The 24,444-nt window shown below is 46.4% G+C and overlaps 1 protein-coding gene across 2 annotated transcripts in view; it reads right to left on the bottom strand.

The window, feature by feature from the left end:
• The window catches only part of CABLES1 (Cdk5 and Abl enzyme substrate 1), a 108,476-nt gene that overhangs the window by 35,367 nt on the left and 48,665 nt on the right, over nt 1-24,444 (bottom strand). The window contains exon 4 of one of the 2 annotated variants that reach the window (XM_060119125.1): nt 8,525-8,602. The exons of the other annotated variant lie outside the window; for it this stretch is intronic. Within the exon in view, the coding sequence (XP_059975108.1) occupies nt 8,525-8,602 (78 nt within the window). The remainder of the gene's footprint in view (nt 1-8,524; nt 8,603-24,444) is intronic. 2 annotated transcript variants of the gene reach the window in all.

Below are 24,444 nucleotides of genomic sequence, written 5' to 3'. Positions count from 1 at the left end.
TGACCCCGGTTCTGGCCTGGGAGCAGTCAGTGAAGCCGGGAGACAGAAGTGAGTAACACACGGGGAAATCAGGGCGTCTGTCGGGCATCAGGTGCAGGCATCAACAGCAGCGTTTCCACAGGAGCCCCAGACTGGGCTGCATGTTTGTCCTGGCTGCACGGCCTCCCACTGGGTTGTTCCTGGGTGTCTATACTGGTTTCTCTGTCATTTCTAGACATTCTGTGAACTATCCTAACTCCACTCCCTCCCACCCCAACCGTCAGCGAGGATCCCACTGTCTGAGTGGACCCGACCCTGCGCTCTGCCCCTCCATGTCCATCACCGCCCCTGTGGGTTCAGGCAACAGGCATGACTCTGAAATCCTAAAGTGAAAGAGCGGGGACAAAGGATAGTGATTAGGAGCATCTTATTTCATCTAATGGAAGACTTCCTGAAGTGCTGTGCGTGAGCAAACTCTGTAGATCCAACGCTATTTTAAGAAATAAAATAAGAAAGCTTACCAAGAAAGACACAGGGCTTCCCTGGTGGCGCAGTGGTTGGGAGTCCACCTACCGATGCAGGGGACATGGGTTTGTGCCCCGGTCCGGGAAGATCCCACGTGCCGCGGAGCGGCTGGGCCCTTGAGCCATGGCCGCTGAGCCTGCGCGTCCGGAGCCTGTGCTCCGCAACGGGAGGGGCCACAACAGTGAGAGGCCCGCGTACCGCAAAAAAAAAAAAAAAAAAAAACAAGAAAGAAAGAAACAAAGCTCTTAATCGTCAAAAGCCCTGTCACCAAGCCTTTTGTAAAGTGAAGACATATCTGGTGCTGCGAATAATAATCCTCTAATGTAACTGTTCGGCACAGTTTCTCAAAGGAAGCCTTTTCTATGCATAGTGTGAAGACAGTAGAAGACCCTTACCTGTCCCGGAACTGCTTCCAGGTGGGCCTGTGGGGTGACCTGGGCGTGGCTGGGAAGGTCTGGGGAGACGTGAGCCAGCAGCCCATCAAAGTCGCGAGCCAGTGACGCCCACACACGGCCCGCGTGTCTGCACAGTGTCGACACCTGGAGAACGTGCCTACCCCCACCTGCCCCGCGCCCCACCATATACCTTCCTGTTCTACAGTTGACAAATACCCACGTGGGAGAATTAAACAGATGACTTTCCACCCAAGACTCCACCCAGAGATGCCTGGGGTTTGCCCTTGGAGGAGCCCAGGCTGCAGTGTAAATGGGCACCCTCCAAAGCCACCACCCAGCACCATGGCCACCGGGTCCCCAGGAAGTGGCCCTCCTGTGGCACATGACAGAGCTCCGTGTCACCCAGTGCACATCTGTCAGCCAGTGAAGCCCGTGTGTCACTGGTCCTGAGCCAGCAAGCCCAGCCCCAAAGCAGTGATGCTGCAGGGAATCCACTGGGCATGAGCGCTTTCGGGATGGCCTCTGGGGGGTCAGCTGGGCCCAAAGCAGCGCCTGCAGCCAGCCTACCTGCCCTAAATCCTCCCTCTGCTGCTGCAGCCATGCTTCCCTCTGCCCCCGACTCTGCACCTGTAAAAGGATAACTGGAGAATCTGCCTTCTGAGGTTGTTGTGGAAATTAAATGAGCAAATGTTTATAAAGCTCTCAGAAGAGTGCCTGGAACACTGGAAGCATTATTTACCTTTCAGCTTATGTTATTACCTGCATTTGTCATGTTCATGCAATATCTGACTACACAATCAGCTAATCCTAAGGAAATACGCTCTTTTCTCAGAGAGCTGTATCTATAAATCAAGGCAGGGAAGAACAGTTTGGAGACTGCTGTAGTTGGTAAGCAATCAGAGGGGTCTGCTTCAAGCAGAAGCTCTGGAAATCACTTTGTGAATAAGCCTATTGTCAGCTTTGTATAAATCTGGTAGCATGCAAAATGACCCCAAACATTTCACATTGTTCTCAACTCTGGGTTGCTTTAGTACCTATCCTTTTAGCCCATACCAGAATAGAATGTACCAAATAAGACTGCAGAACGTCACTAGATCTGTACATTTTAAAAACTGCACAGAGAATAATTATTCAGATGTGAGGTCTAAAAGCAGCTGATGGGTGGTGGATGGGGAACGTGAACAGTACGTTTCATTCATAAACTCCTTGTTCAGCCAGACTTACAGCTTCCACATTAGCAAAGCAGACGAGGGTGCGAACACAGAGGCAAGCATTCTGAGCTGGCAGGATCTTTGGAGAGTGTCGTCAAACCTCCCCACTGGACAGTGAGGGAACTGAGACCCCAGTGACAGTGACATCCCAGGACCAGGCCTCTCAGCACAGCTCCCTTCTTTCTGTCCCCACTCCTTCCCCCTCCCCTCACTACACAGGCCTGAACCCTGCAGTGTCCTCAGCAATGGGATTACAGCTGGGATGGCGCTTTATGGAATTCTCTCAACAGCTCAGGCATCATAGAGACCCTGCCCGGAAGTTCATGAGCCAGAGTGTCCTCGAACATCCTTGGAAGTCAATGCTGAAGCTGGAATATCCTTCTCCACCTCTCTGACACCTCACACTTGCAATCTAGCTGAAGCGCCACCTTCTGTGGGGAGCACTCCCCGATCCCTCTGTCCGAATTCACCCAACTCTTCCCTCTGTGCTCCAGCTGTACGCTGCGTAGGACTCAACTGTTTGCTCTTTGGCTTGAAGGTTAGTTTGTTTACCCCCTTGTTTCTGTCTCCTACCATTAGACGGTGAGCTCTATGGGAAAAGAGGCATTTTCTTGTTCACCGCTGTATCCCTGGATACTGCCTAGAACACAGTAGGTTCAACAGACTCCGTGCGGTGAATGAATGAAGTCTGCTGTGCAGTGTTAGCACCTGAATGTCTACAGGGAAGGCAGGCAGCGATGGCCATGTACTTGGAGGTGTAGGCGGGGCTGAAGAGACTTTACAGAGCAAACATCTGGCTTTTACTGAAGACTGTAGATTTATTGTAAATGTGGATGTTGATAAAGATTTTGGGGCAAAGTGCTCTCTAGCGCCTCTTTGGGGCTCCCCAGTTGTCTTGGTCTGGCCGTTCACATATCTGGCTTCCTTGTTCAATAATAAGCTCCTGGAGAACAGGTCTTACTCGCCCCTGCACCCTCCCAGCCTCCAGCAGGGCCTCACACTCACTAGGGGCAGAAGAAATGACCAAATGCATGAATGCAAGAATGAATGGATGGATGGTAAAACCTCTCCTAACACTGTCCTGTCCGCTTTGGTCACCTGATGTTGGGAGCCAAAATAAATATTCAGTTCAGTTTAAAGCCAAGAAAAAGCTTTGGGGTCAGGGTGGCGGGGAGGGTGAACCAAGATATGAGGGCAGGACTTGGGAAGCTCCAGCACAGCACAAGAAGCCAGAAAACAAAACCGGAAAGAGATAAGGCCATCCTGATAGATGCTTTCCATGAAAGGGAGGTTCAAGTACACAGTGGATGAACTTTTGAGTTTCCTGTTTTTAAAACTTTCTTATGGTGAAGTTGGAACTGTACATTGTCCCCTTCAGCGGGGGGTTTGTGCTTATCTGGAATAATCCGGCACATGTGGCTTAGTCCACATGCGTGTGTAAGGACAACGGAAACATGGGAGCTGGAAACCACAGTGTCAGCAGGCCAGGGTGGCCGGAGTCCTGGGCTCTGGCGCTGCTGGGTTTGCTGTCAGTGTGAGTGAGTCTCATCCCCCCGCGGCCCCAGGGGCCTGAGCTATGATGCACGGAGGCCATACCATGTCATCTCTAGAGCCCTTTCCAGCCTTGAAATTCTAAGACTCATGTCTTGGCCACAGAGAGAACTTTAGCATAAAAGCAAAGGAATTTTCCACAGTACAAAGGCATTAGTTACTATGTACACAGACTAGCTGACTTTAAAATATATATGTGTATAATTTACTAGGATAAATATTTTTTATTATTTGAACACAGCTGTTTCCCAATAATTAGTTTGAAAAAATCATAATTATGATGTGGCAGATATTCATAAATAGGATGTCTGCTCATTAAAAAAATTTTAAAAGCAGAATGCTTTTCTTTTTACATTTTTAAAATTGAAGTATAGTTCATTTACAATGTTGTGTTACCTTCAGGTATACAGCAAAGTGATTCAGTTTTATATATATATATATATATATATATATATATATATATATATATATATTCTTTTCCCGATTCTTTTCCATTATAGGTTATTAGAAGACATTGAACATAGATCCCTGTGCTATACAGTAGGTCTTTGTTGTTTATCTATTTGATACGTAAGCAGAATGCTTCTTAACCCTGCCACTAATTTACAATATTTTGAATTCTGTTCAGAGTTTCTTATGTGAGAACTTAAGGAGGATATGCTGCAGAAATAGGCAGGCTCTTTTCTCTGTTAGGTATTATGAAGGACCCGATTATGTGTTTTGTTACAGAAAATTAACCCTTCTGCACCACGGTTTCCTCATCTACAAAATTTGAAGAATTAGTGTGTTTGAGTTTATTCATGTCTAGGATGTAAAAAGTTATGTCCTGTGATCCCACACCCTGGTTTTGCTTCTCTATCTGGAGTCATCAGGCAGAATAGCTGACACATCCTATGATATATCCTCCTGAATCCCACGAGGGCTTCCCAGCAGTGGGGAGGAGACCTGGGCTCTGACAGGCCCCATTTCCCCGCATCCTGGCTGCCAGCTAGCACTCCCCTGAGGTGTTCAAAATGTGGAGGGCCACTTATTTCCACAAGGATGTCAAACAGAGATACTCTAGGTGATCTCTTCCCAGGTAATCTAAGTTACAACACATCCCAATGGGCTTTGCATAAAATGTAGTGATCTTCAAATTAACGGCACAGGTAGTAACCTTCCATCCTCGTTCTAGAGAGGACCAAGCACAGGCTCACAGAAGGTAAGTGATTTGCCCAAGTGAAAAACTGTAAGTCTCTAAGTTCTCCACAAGAAGCCCCGCATTTCTTTTGCTGTAAGAAATCCGGGTACCCCACCTGCCTCTGTGTGCCAGGCACTGTGCCGGATCCCAGGCACCCAGTGAGCCTCAGTTAACTTCTGGGAGGCGGTTATCATAACAGTCCCACTGCACAGATGGGTTTCTGTGAATACAGAGTTTGTCTCACCTGTTGGCCAGAGAGAGTCACGGGAAGCCCTAGGCTGGACAGACTCAGGTTCAAATTCCTGTTCTGACAAAATATATAAAGAACTCATACAATCCAACCACAAAAAAAACAACCTGATTAAAATGGGCAGAGGATATGAGTAGACATTTTTCCAAAGACATACAGATGGCCAACAGGCACATGAAAAGGTGCTCAACATCACTAATGACTAGGGAAGTGCGAATCAAAAGCAAAATGAGATATCACCTCATACCTGTTAGAACAGCTATTATCAAAAATACAAGGAATAACAAATGTTGGAGAGGATTAGAGAAAAGAGAACCCTTGCCTTTTCCACTGTTGGTGGAAATGTAAGCTGGTGCAGTCACCATGGAAAACTGTATGGAGTTTCCCCAAAAAATTAAGAATAGAACTACCATATGACCCAGCAATTACACTTCTGGGTATTATCTGAAGAGCATGAAAATGTTAATTCAAAAAGATATATGCACTCCTATGTTCACTGCAGCATTACTTATAATAGCCAAGATATGGAAGCAACCTAAATATCTAATGATGGATGAATGGATAAAGATGTGGCACCTATATGTGCGTACACGCACACACGAATACTATTCAGTCATAAAAAACCCTGTGATTTGTGACAACATGAATGAACCTTGAAGTTATTACGCCAAGTGAAATAAGTCAGATGGAGAAAGACAAATATCGTATGACTTCACTCATATGTGGAATCAAAACGAAACAAAGCAAAACAAATGAACAAACAAAATAAAACAAAAACAAACTCATAGCTACAGAGATCAGACTAGTGGTTACCAGAGGAGGAGGTGGCTGGGGGGTGATGGAAAAGGGTAAAGGGGGTGAAATGTATGGATGGTGACTAGACTCATGGGGGTGATGACTCAGATATTGAACTGTAATGCTGCACACCTGAAATTTATTTTTAAAAAATTCCCATTCTGGCCCAAAGTTGATGTATGAGATGTTAAGTCTTGACGATCAGTGGTTTTATCTATAAAATGGAGATAAGCACTTGGATACCATAGTGAGGGGACCCCAGGACTTGGAAATAAGATCATCTTTCAAGAATGAAACTAACAGAATATTACTCAGCCATAAAAAGAAACGAAACTGAGCTATTTGTAATGAGGTGGATAGACCTAGAGTCTGTCATACAGAGTGAAGTAAGTCAGAAAGAGAAAGACAAATACCGTATGCTAACACATATATATGGAATTTAAGAAAAAAAAATGTCATGAAGAACCTAGGGGTAAAACAGGAATAAAGACACAGACCTACTTGAGAATGGACTTGAGGATATGGGGAGGGGGAAGGGTAAGCTGTGACAAAGTGAAAGAGAGGCGTGGACATATATACACTACCAAACGTAAGGTAGATAGATAGTGGGAAGCAGCCGCATAGCACAGGGAGATCAGCTCGGTGCTTTGTGACCACCTGGAGGGGTGGGATAGGGAGGGTGGGAGGGAGGGAGACGCAAGAGGGAAGGGATGTGGGAACAGATGTATATGTATGACTGATTCACTTTGTTATAAAGCAGAAACTAATAAAAAAAATAAAAATAAAAAAATAAAAAAAGAATGAAACTAACACGAACACTTCAAAGATGAAAATGTGGAGAAGCCAGATTGTGTTAAAGAAACAGAATGAGTCCTTGGATAGGAAGACTTGGTAGTCACCTGACTGAATACTCTTAGCCATTATTAAAGGTGGTTATTAATCATATGTGAAATTTTTATGTGTCTTCCCTCTTGGTTGTAAGTTCCAGGAGGGCAGGAACCAGATCCATCTTTCCCTACCTTTACCTCCAGGACCTAGTCACACAGTAAGTCCTCAATAAATGAATAAATGGAACATAGCTAAGGACAGAATGCGTTCATCAGAAAGGTGAGCAAGGAAAGCCCAGAAAAATAAGGCTGGCACCACAGTGTCCAGGCAGGTCCTCGCTGTGAGAAGATGTACTTGCAGACAGACTGATGATTCAGATCTCCTGGAAGTGCACTTACAGGCTAGTCACACTCAAACATTCTGAGCCCTGGGGCCATTACTTGTAATTAGATCAATGAACTGGCCTTCTGGGTCACACATAGGTCTGTGAGCTGGTACAAGCTACTGACCCAAGAAATAAGCCTGCTCTCAGGGGTGGCCAGACCCAGGACCACAGCAGGCTGAAAAGATAAAGAAAACCTTTCTTTTTTCCCCTCTACTCAGTAGAGTCGAAGTCTCTTAAGGGCAGCCCGCTGGCCACACCCAGATGGTCCTACAAACCTCAGAGCTGCAGGATTTGCTGTTACATTTTTTAGAGCACCTACTTTGCAAGGTTGTCGTGAGAATGCAGATAATGAAGAGGACTGGCACAAAGTAAGTGCTCAGTAAACAGTAAGATTATTATTGCTCTTTAAGGCACACATCTAATAAATGACGGAGTCAGCATTCCATGAATAAAGATGCCCGATGTTCTGTCCCATGGAGCTTACAGTGTAGAGTAAAAATAAGGACCATGGTGAGTTTAACAGGCTGAAAGTCTGACAGGTCTGCAGGGGGAAAGGGAAAGTCATGGTGAACGGGGATGACCAGGCAGAGCCCATGGAAAGTGGTGGGAGAGGAATAAATGGCAGTGTTCGGGTGTCATTGTTGCAATGACCAGAGGGCAATACCAGCATTTAGTTTGCAGAAACCAGAGCTGACATCTCACAATGCTTCCGGCATCCTACGCAGGGAACCATCCTGCCCTAAATACCAGCAGCTCCATGACCACAAATAGCGGATGCAGTGACCAGGTGAGGGGGCGAAGGAGTCAGACTCAGATGGAGAAACAGCACAGAGTTCGGGGATGTGGAATGAGGAGGGGGGCTTTGCCAGGTCAGAGCCTCACTTACTTCGTTTTAGAACAAAGAAGGGGCTTGTTGACCTAGAGCAGTGTGCAGTCCTCCGGCCTGTGGCGAATCACACAGGTCTGTTCCTGATACCACTTTGCTTTGTACAGCTTGCTGGTCAGCGTCCAGCCCCAAGCCCACAACGCAAGGAGGCAGGAGGGCCACGTGGTTTGTCTGATTCCTTTCCTGAGCTGCCTTTCTCCAAAAGTCGATGAGGCCCTGAGAGGTGGGTGGGCCCCAGATTGCTCTTGCTTTACAGAATTGTAAGAGGTGACAAAATGCACGTTTAGAAACAGCAGGCAATATGGTAAGGACACACATGCGCACGTACACACACACGCACACACACACACACACCAATAACAGGGAAGCTTCCTGGCTGAAAAGAAAGTGGAACATTTTTTTCTTTCACGTTTACAAATACTAAATTTGCAGTGTCAAAGCAAGGCAAGTTCTTTGAAATGGAAAGGGTGGTCACATTATACACATGGTGTCAGAAGTTTTCACCCAGAGAACTACAAAGCAAGCATGCATATACATACCCAACTTGGGCACTGTCGCAATACGGCAGCACTGAAAATATACTACAGAAGGATCTTCTGCCACTGATAAGGACTATTCTAAAAAAAAAAAAAAAAAAAGAACAAATAACAAACACACTAAATGCAAAGCCTCTTAAATAAATTTTAAAAACCTATAGCAATTAAGCATTCACGGAATTCACAGCAGTATTTGCACACTCCCGCCACCTCCTCTGACAGATGGTATTCTGCTCCTCTTGCAAAATGCAACCTCAGCGCAGCACAATTACACTGCCTCTCCTCATCCGAATTTTAACATGGTGAGACTCTGGCAAGGGTCTCCAAGGAGCACACGTGAATCCATTCTCCGATGAGAGAGGCTGGCTGTGGGCCGCATGGATTATACAAGATGGAGCAGACGGAGCTATGGTTCCAGGGTGCCCAATGCTGGGTGAACAGTCATGCCACATTTAAACCATCAATTTCTACATTGCAGTAAACAATGCAAGAGCAATAGTGCCAGAAACCATGAGCAGGAAAGACACTCAGATGCCACTGTGATCATTAGGGTTTTTCAAATGCTGGCAGCGTGTTAGGTTCTGAGAATAAACCGAGGGAAAAATTACATAATCAGTCTTAGCCTCCATTCCTGCTATAAAGATACTACTGGAAACAGTTCTACATGACGCTCTTATGCAATCAAAGGCACTTAAGAAAACGTTAAAAAAAAAACCTCTCAAAAGTACTTATCTTGGCATCTGAGAATAACTTGCCAAACAGAACTGCTGATGAAAAATTGGAGAAAAAGTGGAGGAGATTAAAAACCAACATCCTTTAGCACAACAGTGACACACATCAGATATGGAGCTTACTGACTTTTGTCATCTTTTCCCTCAATAATTATAAAAATAAAACCAGGGGAAAAAAGCAGTAGTACTAACAGCATCAAGGTTTGGGTATTCTGACCTTGTGTTAAAACTATGATATTAAATTGCTTACATGCTCAGGATAGTCAGCTTCCCTGGCAGGCAAACCAGGACCTTTGTTTTCTGGCTCTTTCTGTCTCTCTGGTCTCAACACACATGATATTTGCCCCTGCATTTTATCACTCATCCCATGCTAAAGTACTTGCAGTACCCCACCTTTAAAAATTTTTTTTCGTAAGGTCCCTGGTGGGGACTTTTTTTTTTTGGCTGTGTGGCAAGCATGCAGGATCCTAGTTCTCTGACCAGGGATCGAACCTGTGCCCCCTGCAGTGGAAGCATGGAGTCTTAAACACTGGACAGCCAGGGAAGTCCCCACCCATACCTTAAAAAAAACTATGTTGTTTCATATCTCTGTCCTTTGCATGCTATTTCTTCTGACTGTTGTGTCTTACTAGGTATGCTGGATGAACTCCTATTTAATCTTCAAAACCCAGCTCATGAGTCACCTCCCCAGGAAGCATTTCCTCCTCTTTCACTGAGTTACTCATTCTCTTTAGGGTGCTGCCTCTACTCCTTATTTCCACTTCCAGGAGCACCCTGATCACTAAGTGCTGCTAAACATTTGCTGCCCTTTTCTAGAGGACGAGTTGAGGGTTTCTCACACAGTTTGGGCAAGGTCGGGCTTCAGAGCAGCACCTGAGCACCCATCCCTGGGAAGGCAGGACCAAAGCTACATTCCCAGCTTCAAATACCAGCTCTGTCACCTTTGTATAACCTCAAGCAGCCCACTAATTCTTTAGTTTCCTCATCTAAAACAACGGGATAAAATGAGTAGATATCTTATTGGAATGTTGAAGAAACAGCAAATGAGTCCCTATATGCGAGAGCCCTCGGAACAGTGACAATAATACACGCTCAATAAATATTCATGATTTTTACTGGGAACTGCCTTCTTGGGTGGAGGTAAGTTTTCCCACCAGAGTCTGTGGATTCAGAACCTCTTCAGACCTCTGTGCTAAAATACACAGGCCTGCTAAAGGTGAAAGGTCGAGAAAGGACAGCTGAAAGCCGACATGTGTGGCCTGTCACAAAGGTGTAACATGTACACAGAGGCACTGCTTTCACCCCTTTGGCCCTGTGCTGACGGTGTCTGACCAGGCAATGTCTAACGCCATCCAGGATCCTTAAGTGTTCTCTCTTATGCCGAAAACTGGCTTCTTGTTCTATTCCCACAACCCTGCGGAGTCTCTGTTGCCTGTGGGAAGTTTTGATCTCTTCCAGGTAGAATATTCTATTATAGCAATGATATTCACTTAAGGACATTAAAAACATGCAAAGAACTTCGAAAGTCAGGGCAAAGAAAATCACAGTTGCAACAATGGAGGGTGAGTACACTGATATGTGAACACAGCCCAGGAGCGTCCACCACCCAGGGGTGCATGTTGGGTGCTGTACACACATGTGGAGACGCATTCTCAAATTCCGTATTTCATTCCCTCTATGCCCAAGAAGCAAGAGAGAGCATACTTTAAAATGCTGGTATTGTGATTTCAATCGTGTTCCCCCAAAAGACGTACTGAAGTCCTAATCTCTAGAACGTGTGGATGTGGCCTTATTTGGAAATAGGGTCATTGTGGATGTGATCACTTAGGAAGAGGCCATAATATATTAGGGTGGGCCTTAGATCCAATGACTGGATTTCATAAGGAGAGGGATGTGGAGATTTCTAGAAGAATACAGAGAGAAGGCCACGTGATGACAGAGGCAGGCATTGGAGTTAGTCTTCTCAGCATGACTGCCAACACCGCCACCATTTCCAAGACCACGTCCGTTACTGCTAATGTTGCTATGACGACAGTGCAGGCCTCCACTGCCTGCTAAGGTGTACCTTATCCTACAATCCAGGGAGGGGTGGAAGATTCCTGAGAAACAAGTTATAGGATCTTCCTCTCCTCCTCCCTCCCTTCCACAAATATTTTTGGAGCACCCACTCATGCCAGACATGGTGCGAGGTGCTGGGGACCCGCTGATGCATGACACAGACAAGGGCTCATCCTCTCAAAGCTTATGGTTGTTGGGTGGGAGGTAGTTACGCAGGGGTGTCAGTTCTCTGACTGGGGACTAGAGGGCGCTATCGCACATCGGAGGGACAGTTAATCTAGCTTGAGGGAAGCTAGGTGGGCTTCCTGGAGGAAGTGATGGCTAAACTGAGACCTTGGGGAGAAGGGACAACAGGCTACAAGGAGAAGATACTTTGGCAGAGGGATTGGCATGAGTCAAGGCTGGGAGGAGGAGTGGAAGGCCTATTAGCGGAACACAGGGTGCTGTAAAACTCTTCACTGATTTCCCTTGCCTAACCCATCAGGGTCTCCACTCCCCTCCATAAATCACTTTGACCAACACTCACGGCACACCCAAAGCTCAGGCTGGTAGGCTGCTCTCTAGGACACCCACACTGAGTCGTATACTTGCTAAGATCAGGTCTGGATGCCCTCCACCTGTTTCTGCCAGTTGTATTTGTTAGTTATACTTTGTTAAAGGTTGCACAAACTAATGCCATGTAAAAATCAAAAAAAGGAGAAACGCTGTTTCTATGAAAAATAACACTGAGTGCTTTAAAATTTTTTCAAACAAGGCAAATCACTAAAAAAAAAAAAAACAACCAAAAAAACCCTGCAGTTGAAATAGGTATGGGCAAGACGTCTATAAAAGATAAGAAAGAATTGTAAAAATCCAAAAGGATTCTACACTTAGTTTCTTGGGTCACTTTAAAGAAGTTCAATCTGGACATGGAAGCAACAGGTGGGCACGATGATAGTGTGAGGTCAGTGACACAGACAGAGTCTGCTCCGTGAGCCCCAAAGGCAAAGAAAGACCTGGCATCCCAAACCTGTGGAATGGGCGATCGCCAACATGCCTGAAATGAAAGTGTGGTGTTTGAACTACATATGTCATTTCTGTGGGTATTTTTTCCAGCATTTACTAACCTCTTCCCTTGACCAAGCGATTACTGTAAATAATTCAGCAGAGCTGGACCTGGGGCTCAGGGGGCCGGGGGCGGTTAGGATGGCGATGGTGACGGAGCCACAGCTGGGTGAGTGCCCACAAGGGTGGGGAGTGCAGTGAGGAGAGGGGGACAGGGAGAGGACAGGCAGCAGAGCGCACGACTGCAGTGAGAGAGAGACTGAGGGAGTGTGGAGTTTGCCAGGGCTGCCGTAACAAGGTGCCATGCACCTTGCTCCATGGCAAGGGCTCCCACAACAGAAATCAATCATCTCAGTCTTCCAGAGGCCAAGGTGTGGAGGGCCAGGTTCTCAGAGGGCAGGACCTGTTACCAGCACCTCTCCCAGCTTCTAGGAGTTCCTTGGCTTGGAGCAGAATAACCCCAGCCCTCACAAGGCTGCATGGCGTCTCCCCATGTGCATGTCTGTCTCCAAGTTTCCCCCTTTTATAGGGACACCAGTGATTAGATCAGGGGCCACCTTGCTCCAGCACAATCTCATCTTTTTTTTTTTTTTAACATCTTTATTGGAGTATAATTGCTTTAAAATAGTGTGTTAGTTTCTGCTTTATAACAAAATGAATCAGCTATACATATACATATATCCCTATATCTCCTCCCTCTTGGGTCTCCCTCCCACCCTCCCTATCCTACCCCTCTAGGTGGTCACAAAGCACCGAGCTGACCTCCCTGTGCTATGCAGCTGCTTCCCACTAGCTATCTATTTTACATTTGGTGGTGTATATATGTCCATGCCACTCTCTCACTTTGTCCCAGCTTACCCTTCCCCCTCCCCGTGTCCTCAAGTCCATTTTCTATGACTGCGCCTTTATTCCTGTCCCACGCCTAGGTTCTTCAGAACCTTTTTTTTTTCTTTTTTTTTTTTTAGATTCCATATATATGTGTTAGCATATGGTATTTGTTTTTCTCTTTCTGACTTACTCTGTATGACTGGACTCTAGGTCCATCCACCTCACTACAAATAACTCAATTTCGTTTCTTTTTATGGCTGAGTAATATTCCATTGTGTACATATGCCACATCTTCTTTATCCATTCATCTGTCGATGGACACTTAGGTTGCTTCCATGTCCTGGCTATTGTAAATAGAGCTGCAATGAACACTGTGGTACATGACTCTTTTTGAATTATGGTTTTCTCAGGGTATATGCCCAGTAGTGGGATTGCTGGGTCGTATGGTAGTTCTATTTTTAGTTTTTTAAGGAACCTCCATACTGTTCTCCATAGTGGTTGTATCAATTTACATTCCCACCAACAGTGCAAGAAGGTTCCCTTTTCTCCATACCCTCTCCAGCATTTACTGTTTGTAGATTTTTGATGATGGCCATTCTGACTGGTGTGAGATGATATCTCATTGTAGTTTTGATTTGCATTTCTCTAATGATTAATGATGGTGAGCATCCTTTCATGTGTTTGTTGACAATCTGTATATCTTTGGAGAAATGTCTATTTAGGTCTTCTGCCCATTTTTGGATTGGGCTGTTTGTTTTTTTGATATTGAGCTGCATGAGCTGCTTGTAAATTTTGGAGATTAATCCTTTGTCAGTTGCTTCATTTGCAAATATTTTCTCCCATCCTGAGGGCTGTCTTTTTGTCTTGTTTATGGTTTCCTTTGCTGCAGCGTAATCTCATCCTAACCAGTTAATTACATCTGCCACGACTCTATTTCCAAATAAGGTCTCATTCTGAGGTACAGAGGGCTGGGGCTCAGCATAAGAATTCTGGGGGGATACCATCCAGCCCATAACAGGGAAGTAGGAAGGAGGAAAACAAGCTGAGTGTGGTGTCACAGAGGTTAGAAGTCCCCTCTGGAGCCCTCTCATCCTTGCTCTTCCAGGACAGCACTGGTCCTAAGTGTCCTAAGCGTGGCCCCAGCCCCGCCCATCTACTGGCCCTAATGATGGTTTTCTTCTCAGACTGCTGCGGACCACTGGTGGGGACCAAGGTCTGGATTCCCCCCGGCTCCCAGGCCCTCTCATCAAGCAGAGAGTCGAAACTGAACCACCAAGGGAAGGTTCTCTCCAACCTCTCAACCTTTTTTTCCTGTGTCTCATTTTATTTCCTGTAAATCAAACTGGTTGAAAAGAAGCAACAAGCATTCCCAGGCCGAGCACTTTTCAGCACAGTACATCGCACAGGAGAAGCACCAAGCACAGTCGCTTATGACTGAAAATAATTTATCTCAAAAGCCTCATGCTGAGTCACAGAAAAAGCCAGCATACCCTCCGTGCTCCTTAAAGAGGTAGAGATAATAACACCGTAATACACCTGCATATGGTGCTGACCCAGTGCCAGCCCCAGCTGGGCCCCCGGGTCTACAGCCCAGGTCCTCCTTCCCCCTGTGGCACCAGGGAAGAAGCAGAGGACAATCAATGGGGCCGTCATGATTGAGAGCAGCTCTGGGGGCCCCTTCGGTGACAGAACAGGCTGTGCCCAGGAGTCTCAGTGAGGTTTGGGGGTTATTAAGTCTCTTTCAAGTCTATCCACTCGCTGTCCTTCAGGACTGAGGTTTTGCTGACAATTGGTTAGAAACACCGATGATGATACCGATAAAGATGCTTCCCTGCCAGCCTCCTGCTGCTGGGGGGATGGAGGGTTCTAGTCTTTTATTAAAGAACAAAAGTTCTGGGGGTGGGGGGCGGTTCCCTGGTGGTCTAGTGGTTAGGATTCTGGGCTTTCACTGCTGTGGCCTGGGTTCAATCCCTGGTCGGGGAACTGAGATCCTATAAGCCGCATGGTGCAGACAAAAAGAAAAAAATAAAAGCTCTGGGAGTAGAAATGCGTGCGTGGGAAGAGACAGATGTTTCAGGGAACCTCACAGAAGATGCCTGACATCTATCGAATCGGATGGAGAGAGAAAAGGCGATGACATATTTCTTCTTTCTAGAAGGCCCGTCCAGAGTTGGTAACTAGCTGTTTTGTTTTTTGGAACGTGCCACTTCCTCCAACTCATTTTTCAAACTAAACTAAGCTGACAGATCAGAACTGATGAGATGACAAACGAGGTTGTAATTTAGTTAGGACCCATTCGCCCAGTTCCCTCCAAAATTTTCAATATAAAAATGAAAGGCTACAACTTGACTTCAGTTACTGCACTTTTTTGTTTCTTTTTAACCATCTTACTTTACAAAGTAGATAAAAGCTGCGGGAATCTTTTATATTTTTGCTTTTCCTACTGAGTTCACCCTTTAAAGAGACAGCCCTCGAGCTCGATGCTCTGTCCATTATCTCAAATCTTTTTAAGTCTCTTTGAAAACTCCTGTCAAGGGATGAGACAGACCAGTCCACTCATTGCAAAGAGCACTTCTCTGCCTGTTCAGAACGCAGGGATTCTCACGGCAGACCCAGGCGGGGGCACTTCCGGTGCAAGTGGCAGCCATCGCTTGTGCTCAAGGCAGACATTCGAAAACCAGATGACTTCAAAAGGATGCAAAGTAATGCCTGAGGGAGGGTGACGTCCACTTGAAACCAGAGCTCTTGTCTTCCACTGCTCTCAAAGACAAGCGCCCAGAGGAAAGGTCCTGTCCTAACGGGACCGTGAGGGTCACCGGACATAATGTGTCTTTGGCCGGTGGCTAGTCTTCAGTCTTCACGCTCACCTTCCATTCTGATGACCCAGATCTACCTGGCCAGCAATCAGCTCTCTGTTGGCACTAGCTAGCCTCATAATGGTTGTCATTTTCAAGGGTGTCTCCTCCCCAAGGGCCGAGATCTGTCTTTACTTCCGGTTAACCCAGGAGACTGGGGGGCCGCCGGTGCCCCGTGTGGAGATGCAGATCAGTGTGAATGGTGACTGGCTCTTCTCTACTAACCAAGCGGCAGTTCCCAGTCTCCAACCACCATCCTCAGGATGTTCAATGGCCCCCTCCAGACGCTAAGGCCCTGGACTCCTCTCTGTCATGACAAAGGGTTTGCTTCTACATGTGTGAACAGTTTCTGAAAGATCTCAGGTCATTTCTGAACTTCGTATCAAAATTAATTCACTTTTAGAAGACAATACACTATACACACACCCCCTCTAATTTTCTATAAGAATAAGGTTACCAAAGAAGACCTATGGGACTTCCTTGGCGGTCCAGTGGTGAAGACTTCGCCTTCCAATGCAAGGGGTGTGGGTTCGATCCCTGGTCGGGAAGCTGAGATCCCACATGCCTCGGGGCCAAAAAACCAAGGCATAGAACAGAGGCAGTATTGTAACAAATTCAATAAAGACTTAAAAAAAAAAAAAAAAAAAGAAGACCTGTGATGCTTGCCCTTGATTTTTGGTTGGCCAGAGTGCTCCTGATCAAAGCCAAGCCAGAGCACGTCAGTCGTCTGCCTAGCACCCTCCATAGCTCCCATCTCACTCAGTGAAAGCGGACATCTTCACGATTCACCCTCCCAGGACTCCTCAGAGTGCATCTCTCCCTCCTCTCTCCCTCTCTTCCACCCACACGGCTTTCCTATGGTTCCCCAGGCACAGCCCTTGCGTTCCGGCCTCAGCACCTCTGCAACTGATGTTCCATCCACCTTGAACGTGCTTCCCCGCTGGGACCACACGGGGCTGGCTCCCTCACCTCCTTCCCACGTCTGCTCAAAGCTCTCTCCATCAGTGGAGTCTTGCCCCAGCATATGCCCTGCCCCCGCCCCAGCAGCTTCAGTTTTCCTCCAGAGCACATCTATCCCATCTCTGATAGGACACACTTACTTGTCTATCATCTGCCTCCCTGACTAGCCTGTAACTCCATGAGACAGGATCACGGCTTTATGCACAGATACATCTCATCACTTAAAATAGTCCCAGTGCAGAGCAGAGGTCAGCACCTAGGTGCTGGAAACACTGAACACAGGTTATCACTGCATTCTTCATAGTTAAGGAACTGCTTTATTAGGCGCTGTCTATCCAGATGCACTTGTCTCCTTCCAGAAAAATGGCTATTTACACATAGGCGGTTCAATGAAATGAGGCGAAATGGTTATTCCCATTGGCTATGTGCCATGCCTCCTACCCTCCGTGGGGAGGGGGGCTTGGAAAATCCTAGTCCAACAATGGGGCCGTCCTAATACAAATCCAGTGTCCTAAAACGTGACACTCGTGCAGATCGAAGCTCAACAGATGCGACTAACCCTGACTGGGTGCAAAAGTGATACATTTCTGGGGTGCTATCTCCTTCTATCAGGACGAGCTACGTTAGCTCACTCTGTAGTGACCTCACATCGTTAGCCCCTATGGAGCACACTGTTTAAAATCTAAATTCCAAGATATTTTTCACATGAACTTCTGAAAAGTCTGTACCCTGTACTGTAATTGATCATCTACCTCTGTTACATTTATCCTCGCTAAGTTTAACCTCGGGGAGCTGTTGAAGGAACCGAGCCTTGGTTCTCCGCTATAACACAGTCTGCAGCTCCTCCTGCTTTTGGTCTTCCACGTGGGCCACCACGAGGCTGACTGGCCTTCATGCTGCAGAGGAGATGATGTTCAAGGGCATATACCACGTGCTCTTCCTCGCAAGCTCCCTTCAGGCTGACGAAGCTTGGCTAACACACTTCAGCTGCCTGCAGGTTCTCCAGCTGCACAGTCACCCAGCATCCCTGGGAGATGCCATAATATGGAACCGTCTAATGTTCTGCTGAAATCAAGAAATGTCAATGTGGAGGTCCTCTAATTTACTAGCCTAGTTGTTCCATCAATAAGGAGATGAAGTTAACATGACTCTTTCTCAGGGAAGTCATGTTGGCTGTGGCCACCTCCATTCTTTTCTAAAAGTACACAAACCATCTGTTTAACAATCCGTTCCAGAACTCTGCCAGCAATCAGCTCTAGGCTCGCTGGTTTACGGTTATTAGAACTTATCCTCTGCTACCACCTCAGCCTCTTTTTGACTTTTTTTTTTTTGGCTGTGTTGGCTCTTCATTGCTGCACGTGGGCTTCCTATAGTTGTGGCAAGCGGGGGCTACTCTTCATTGTGGTGTGCGGGCTTCTCACTGCGGTGGCTTCTCCTGTTGCGGAGCATGGGCTCTAGGCACACGGGCTTCAGTAGTTGTGGCACGCGGGCTCAGTAGTTGTGGCTCACAGGCTCTAGAGCACAGGCTCATTAATTGTGGCGCACGGGCTTAGTTGCTCCGCGGCATGTAGGATCTTCCTGGACCAGGGCTTGAACCTGTGTCCCCTACATTGGCAGGTGGATTCTTAACCACCGTGCCACCAGGGAAGTCCCTCTTTTTCACTTTTTAAAGGCAATGTGTGCCTGGCATTCAACTCAGCACTTCTTTTATTCTCCTCGGCACTTTAAAGATCATTTGTACTTCTAAATTCTTTCCATTCCCTGATCTAGTCCTGAAGACTGAAACATTCAAAATGTAAGGCCTCTCCATTCATTTATTCCACAAACACTTGCTGAGGACCTCCTGTGTGCCCAGCACCTTGCTTTGTTCAGTCTACATTTCTTCACAGTTCTACTTGTTAAAGATGCTAATCCTAGCCCAGCAGCTGACAGCCGCTCTGTCCTTGTACCATCAACCCCAAGAAGTTTACCATCCCTTTCCTCCCTCTTCTGAATATGGTTTTAAAAGCCCCAAGGCTATCACTGGTGTTTTATTTTATTTTATTATGGCAAAATATATGTAATATAAAATATGCCATTTAACCACTTACAGGTATACGATTTTGTATCATCAAGTACATGCACAATGTTGTGCAATCATCACCACTATCTGTTTCCAAAACTCTTCCACTGCCCCAAACAGCAACTCTGTCCCCCTTCCCCCAGGCCCTGGTAACCTCTAGTCTACTTTCTGCCTCTATGGATTTACCTATTCTGGATATTTTGTATAAATGGAATCATATATTGTGTTTGGCCCTTTGGGTCTGGCTTATTTCCTTTTTTTCATTTTAATAAATTTATTTATTTATTTTTGGCTGCGTTGGGTCTTCATTGCTGTGTGCGGGCTTTCTCTAGTTGTGGCAAGCGGGGGCTACTCTTTGTTGTGATGTGCAGGCTTCTCATTGTGGTGGCTTCTCTTGTTGTGGAGCACCAGCTCTAGGCGTGTGGGCTTGGTAGTTGCGGTACTCAGGCTCAGTAGTTGTGGCTCACGGGCTTTAGAGCACAGGCTCAGTAGTTGTGGCGCACGGGCTTAGTTCCTCTACGGCATGTGGGATCTTCCCGGACCAGGGCTTGAACCTGTGTCCCCTACATTGGCAGGTGGATTCTTAACTACTGCATCACCAGGGAAGTCCCGGGTCTGGCTTATTTCAAACAGCATAATGTTTCTCAGGATTCATACACACTGTAGCAGGTATCAGTAGTTCATTCTTTTTTATGGCTGAATAATACTCCTCTGTATGTATATACCACTTTTGTTTATCCACAATCTGTTGATGGACACTTGGGTTGTTTCCACCTTTTGGTTATTGTGAACGATAATACCATGAACATTGATGTGAACGTACCTGTTTGAATTCCTCTTTTCAATTTTTTAGGTACACGTGCCAGTGGAATTGCTGGGTCATACGGTAATTTTATGTTTAACTTTTGGAGGAACTGCCGAATTGTTTTCCATAGTGGCCGGACCATTTTACATTCCCACCAGCAACATATGAGCGTTCCAACTCGGAATCTGATGTCCGAATTTGGACTCCACCTCCCACTTTCTAGCCACGTGCTCTAGTTTCCTCCTTTGTAAACTGAAATGATGAGTGTTTTAGTTTCCTATGGCTGCAGTGATAAATTGCGGCAAAGTTAGGGTCTTAAATCAACACAAAATTGTCTTACAATTCTGGACGTCAGAACTCTGAAATGGGTCTCATGGGGCTAAAATCAAGGTGTTTGGAGCTGCTTCCCACTGGAGGCTTGAAAGGAGAATCTATTTTCTCGCCTTTTCCAGCTTTGGGGCTGCCGCGGCCCTTGGCTCATGGCCCCTTCCTCACCTTCAAAGCCAGCAATGGGCAGTTGAGTCCTTCTCACATCACATCACTCCAACACTGACTCTCCTGCCTCCCTCTTCTGCTTTTAAGGATCCTTGTGATTACACCGGGCCCACCCAAACAATCCAGGATAATCCTGCTACTATTTTAAGGGCAGCTGATCAGCAACCTCAACTCCATCTGCAACTTTAAGTCCCCCTTGCCATGTACCTGACATAGCCACAGGTCCTGAGGACAGTGACATCTTTGGGGGTCATGATTCTGCCCAACACAACAGTAGTAATACCTTCCTTATGAGGTTGTTTCAAGGATTATTTGTATTTTCTAAAGTCTCTCCATCCCTTGAAATATAGTCCTGAAGACTGAACTCATTTAAAAGGTCTCTCCAGGGGGTGGAGAGAGGGGGAGTTGGATGAAGGCAGTCAGAAGGTACACACTTCCAGTTATGAGATAAATAAATACTAGGGATGAAATGTACACCATGATAAATATAATTAACACCGCTGTGTGTTATGTATGAAAGTTGTTAAGAGTGGATCCTGGGAGGTCTCATCACAAGGAAAAAAACATGTTTTTTCTTTTTCTTTTACTTTGAATCTGTATGAGATGATGGATGTTTCCTAAACTTATTGGGGTAACCATTTCATGATGTGTGTAAGTCACATGATTATGTTGTACCCCTTAAACTTATACAGTGCTGTAAGTCAATTATAGCTCAATAAAACTGGAAGAAACATAAAATAGGTCTCTGCCTTAATTTACTCAACAAATACCCATTGAGATGAGTTAATGAAACAAAGCCTATGAAGTACTTAGAGCCTGGTACCCAGGAAGCTCTCAACAAATGTTACCCATCATCACTTTATGTTACTCTGAATTTTATAATCCCTTTTGGCAATATGGATGCAGCCACAATAATCCACTTCTCAGTCTGAACCTTCTGAGATCTGTCTTCCTAAAATGCAGACAAGCATTGCTTTCTTTTCGTAACTATCAAGTCCAACATGGCCTTCCCATCACCAGCCCGTCTTCGTGTTAAGGCAGAAGTAGACCTAGAGGGTGACAGCTCCCTCACCACCTGCCCCACCTGCTGGGAGATGAAACACCCGCCAGCCAGGGAGGAACCCATCATGCCATCTGGTTTTAACAGTGGAGCTGAAGCTCCCACCACGGAGTTTGTAGTCTGTGTCCAGGCTCTGTCTTTCTTTGCTCCTCCTGCCCGAGGGTCTGCAGCCCAAGTCCCACACGCTCTCAGCGTGGTTCTCTGCTCTTGATCCGATGCAAAGCCTTCTGGCAGGTCCCCAGTGCCAGCCTCATAGAATGCACCGATTCCAGACAGAGCAAGACGGTTCTCACTTCAAGCGGGCTCCATCCTCCATCGGAGCCACACCTGCTATGGAAGAGGCTCACCTCCGCTTCTCGTGCCGTTGGACTTGGTCTAATGTCACAGAATGAAGTGGGTGAGCACGGACCGGCTGGGGCCCCGAGGTTTATTTCTAAGTAGCTACCTTGATATTACGGATCATGAGGTTAACTTGGACTTTTTGTTTTTTCAGTGACACAAGTATTGTCTTTTATTGTATTTGCTTCTCAGTTTTAATATTTTTTCCCTTTCTATCTCAAAATTTTGCTTAAAACTCTCAGTCAGGTCAGGCTAGAACCTTATAACAGACACTCTACTCATTTCCCACGCTGCGCTCTAGTCCTTGCTGAGACCGGAGCCCAAGTCCCCCTTGACGTCAGTGCCTCTGCCCCATGGTCAGCAGGCTTGGAGGTGGGGGAACCTCAATATCAAGGTCTTCGGGTCCAGAACAGTGAGTGGGCCCTGGGTTCGGCCTGCTGTCCAGGAGGCTGGTCTGTGCTGCCCGGAGGTCACAAGGAGACTCCAGAGCTGGGCAGAGCTGTGAGCAGGCAGAAGTCGGGGCTGGAGTAGGGACAAGCCTGCCCAGCTGGGAGGATGCCTCCCACGGGCCTGGGGGGCTAAGCAGGCCCCCTTTCAGTCTGTCTTCCCCGGCACAGGAAGAGGCGGACGCACTAGTACTCAGGCCACTCTGTTCTCAGTCCAGACCTTTGAAGTGCTTTAGTGAACATCTCCAGGCTTCTCAGTAAAGCCTCTTTCCTCCCAACACGGCAGGCAAACCCGAGTCCAGTGGCTCCCATGTGGGCTGCAGGAAGGCCCCCTTTGGTGTGGTGTGGTTTGTGTACCCCGCACGCCCGAGGTGGGAGCATCAGAGACCCCCAGGCATCGCCCCAGGCCCTCCCTCCCGAGAGCATGTCCAGGCCCCCTGCTACCCACCACCGCAGCTCTGAGCTCATCCCCGTCCCAGGCCACCTCCCGCAGGACGACCTCACGCCTGCTGCCCGGCTGCGGTGGGTCCCCTCCTCCCATTCATCAGCTCCTGACCACAACTTCCTCTGTCACCTCAGAAATCATAGTTTCTTCCTGGTGCCCTCCTGAGTTTTTCTTTCATCTGTCTGAGAACAGTCCATCCCTGCTAATAAATCAACCAGAGGGAGGAAGGAGAGCATCTCTAGGCCTTTCATCTTCTCTGGCACCGAAAAAGCAGTTCTCACCTAGGCAGGTACAACCGGCTGTCACCACTGCCTATATTATATATAGCCTGTGCTGAGAGCTTGCTTTCCTGCCCTAAAGCCCATTTCTTAGATCTCCAGATAAGCTAACAGTCCCTCCTGGCTCCCTCTGAAAATTCCCCAGCAAAACTGCCAGCAACTGCGTGCTTTCTGGACTGTTGACATTGTTCCAGGGTCAAGGGTGTGCCGGGGAAGGAGGCTTCGGAATACACTATACACTGGTGATCCCATTGGTCCAAATCTTTTATTAACTGCATCCTCTCACTACAAACCATGCCAGGTGATTGATTATCTGACTTTGTGTCCTCAACAGCATTGAGAAGTGGGGAATACCATTAATTTGGCCCACTTTTTGGTATTGTCATTGATTTTATTTAGGAAGTCGAGGCTTTCTATGTTTATTTTATGGTTCAAGAGATTATGGACAAAAACACCAACATACATAAATGATGAATAATTATACTAAAAATAGCATAATTAAGGTTTGGATTCACTAAGAGCCATGAAAGAAAAGAAAAACACGGTGGTTAAGTGAATAAGACACAATAATTGTGACAGTGAGAGTCAGGGTGAGAGAAAGAAACTCAGGGTATTCTATTTCACAGATGACAGCTGGGTTCATTTTAACTAAAAGCTCTGTACTTAAAATAGGAATATATACTGAGTTCGTAAAAATTATTTGATGGGAGAGTTCAATTTGGCCATTCTAAAATCGTTGAATAGCTATAAAATTATGTTCTCCGTTCAAGTGAGGTTTAAAAACTTGAAGAAAACAAGTCTTTAAATACTGTAATTGTTAGGTATTCAGGTTGTACAGTGTATTTTACACCCAATTATAGTAATGCTGGGCCTTAATCATGCCACAAGTCTAACTTTTTAGCAATTTTCATTTGGTATAGATTAGAGAGTATTAGTGGGGCCCACATGAGCTTCTGTAAATCAGGAGGAGATCAAACAAAATGGTCTTAGGGCAGGAACTCTGCTCTGGGATGCGTCTCTAACTATGATCCAGGTCACAGGTTGGTGGAGAAGAGCCACCCCCAGGAGCACAGAGCATCAGGGGACCCCAAGAGGTCTTGGAGCCCTGTTCCCAGCATTGTTGTGAGGCTGCCATGAATGGGCTTCGCCATTCAATTATAAGCAATGCCGGCAACAAGGATTCACATCCACTTGTCACCAGGAAGGTTTGAATACCAAGGTCATATACATTTAACCATAATTTTCATTTAACAGCCCTTTCCAAAAGAGCAACTCTTTGCTGGAGGAACACATGCTCCAGACGTACGTCAGCAGGCCCAGGAATCTGAATCGGCGCCCAGGGAGAATCTGCTGGCAAAGTCGTGATTCTCCCCTCTTAATGAAAATCATCAGAGAGAGAGCCAAACCCGACTTCAGGTGCAGATCTGGCAGGATATTGACTGACCAGAGCACAGAGCCCTGGTGAAAAAAGAAAACAAAACCCAAAAAAAGCGGAAAAAGAAACAACAACAAAAACA

The sequence above is a fragment of the Mesoplodon densirostris genome, chromosome 15, assembly GCF_025265405.1.
Source record: "Mesoplodon densirostris isolate mMesDen1 chromosome 15, mMesDen1 primary haplotype, whole genome shotgun sequence".
In the NCBI taxonomy this organism is placed as follows: Eukaryota; Metazoa; Chordata; class Mammalia; order Artiodactyla; family Ziphiidae; genus Mesoplodon; species Mesoplodon densirostris.
This window is presented reverse-complemented; position numbering and strand designations above follow the sequence as displayed.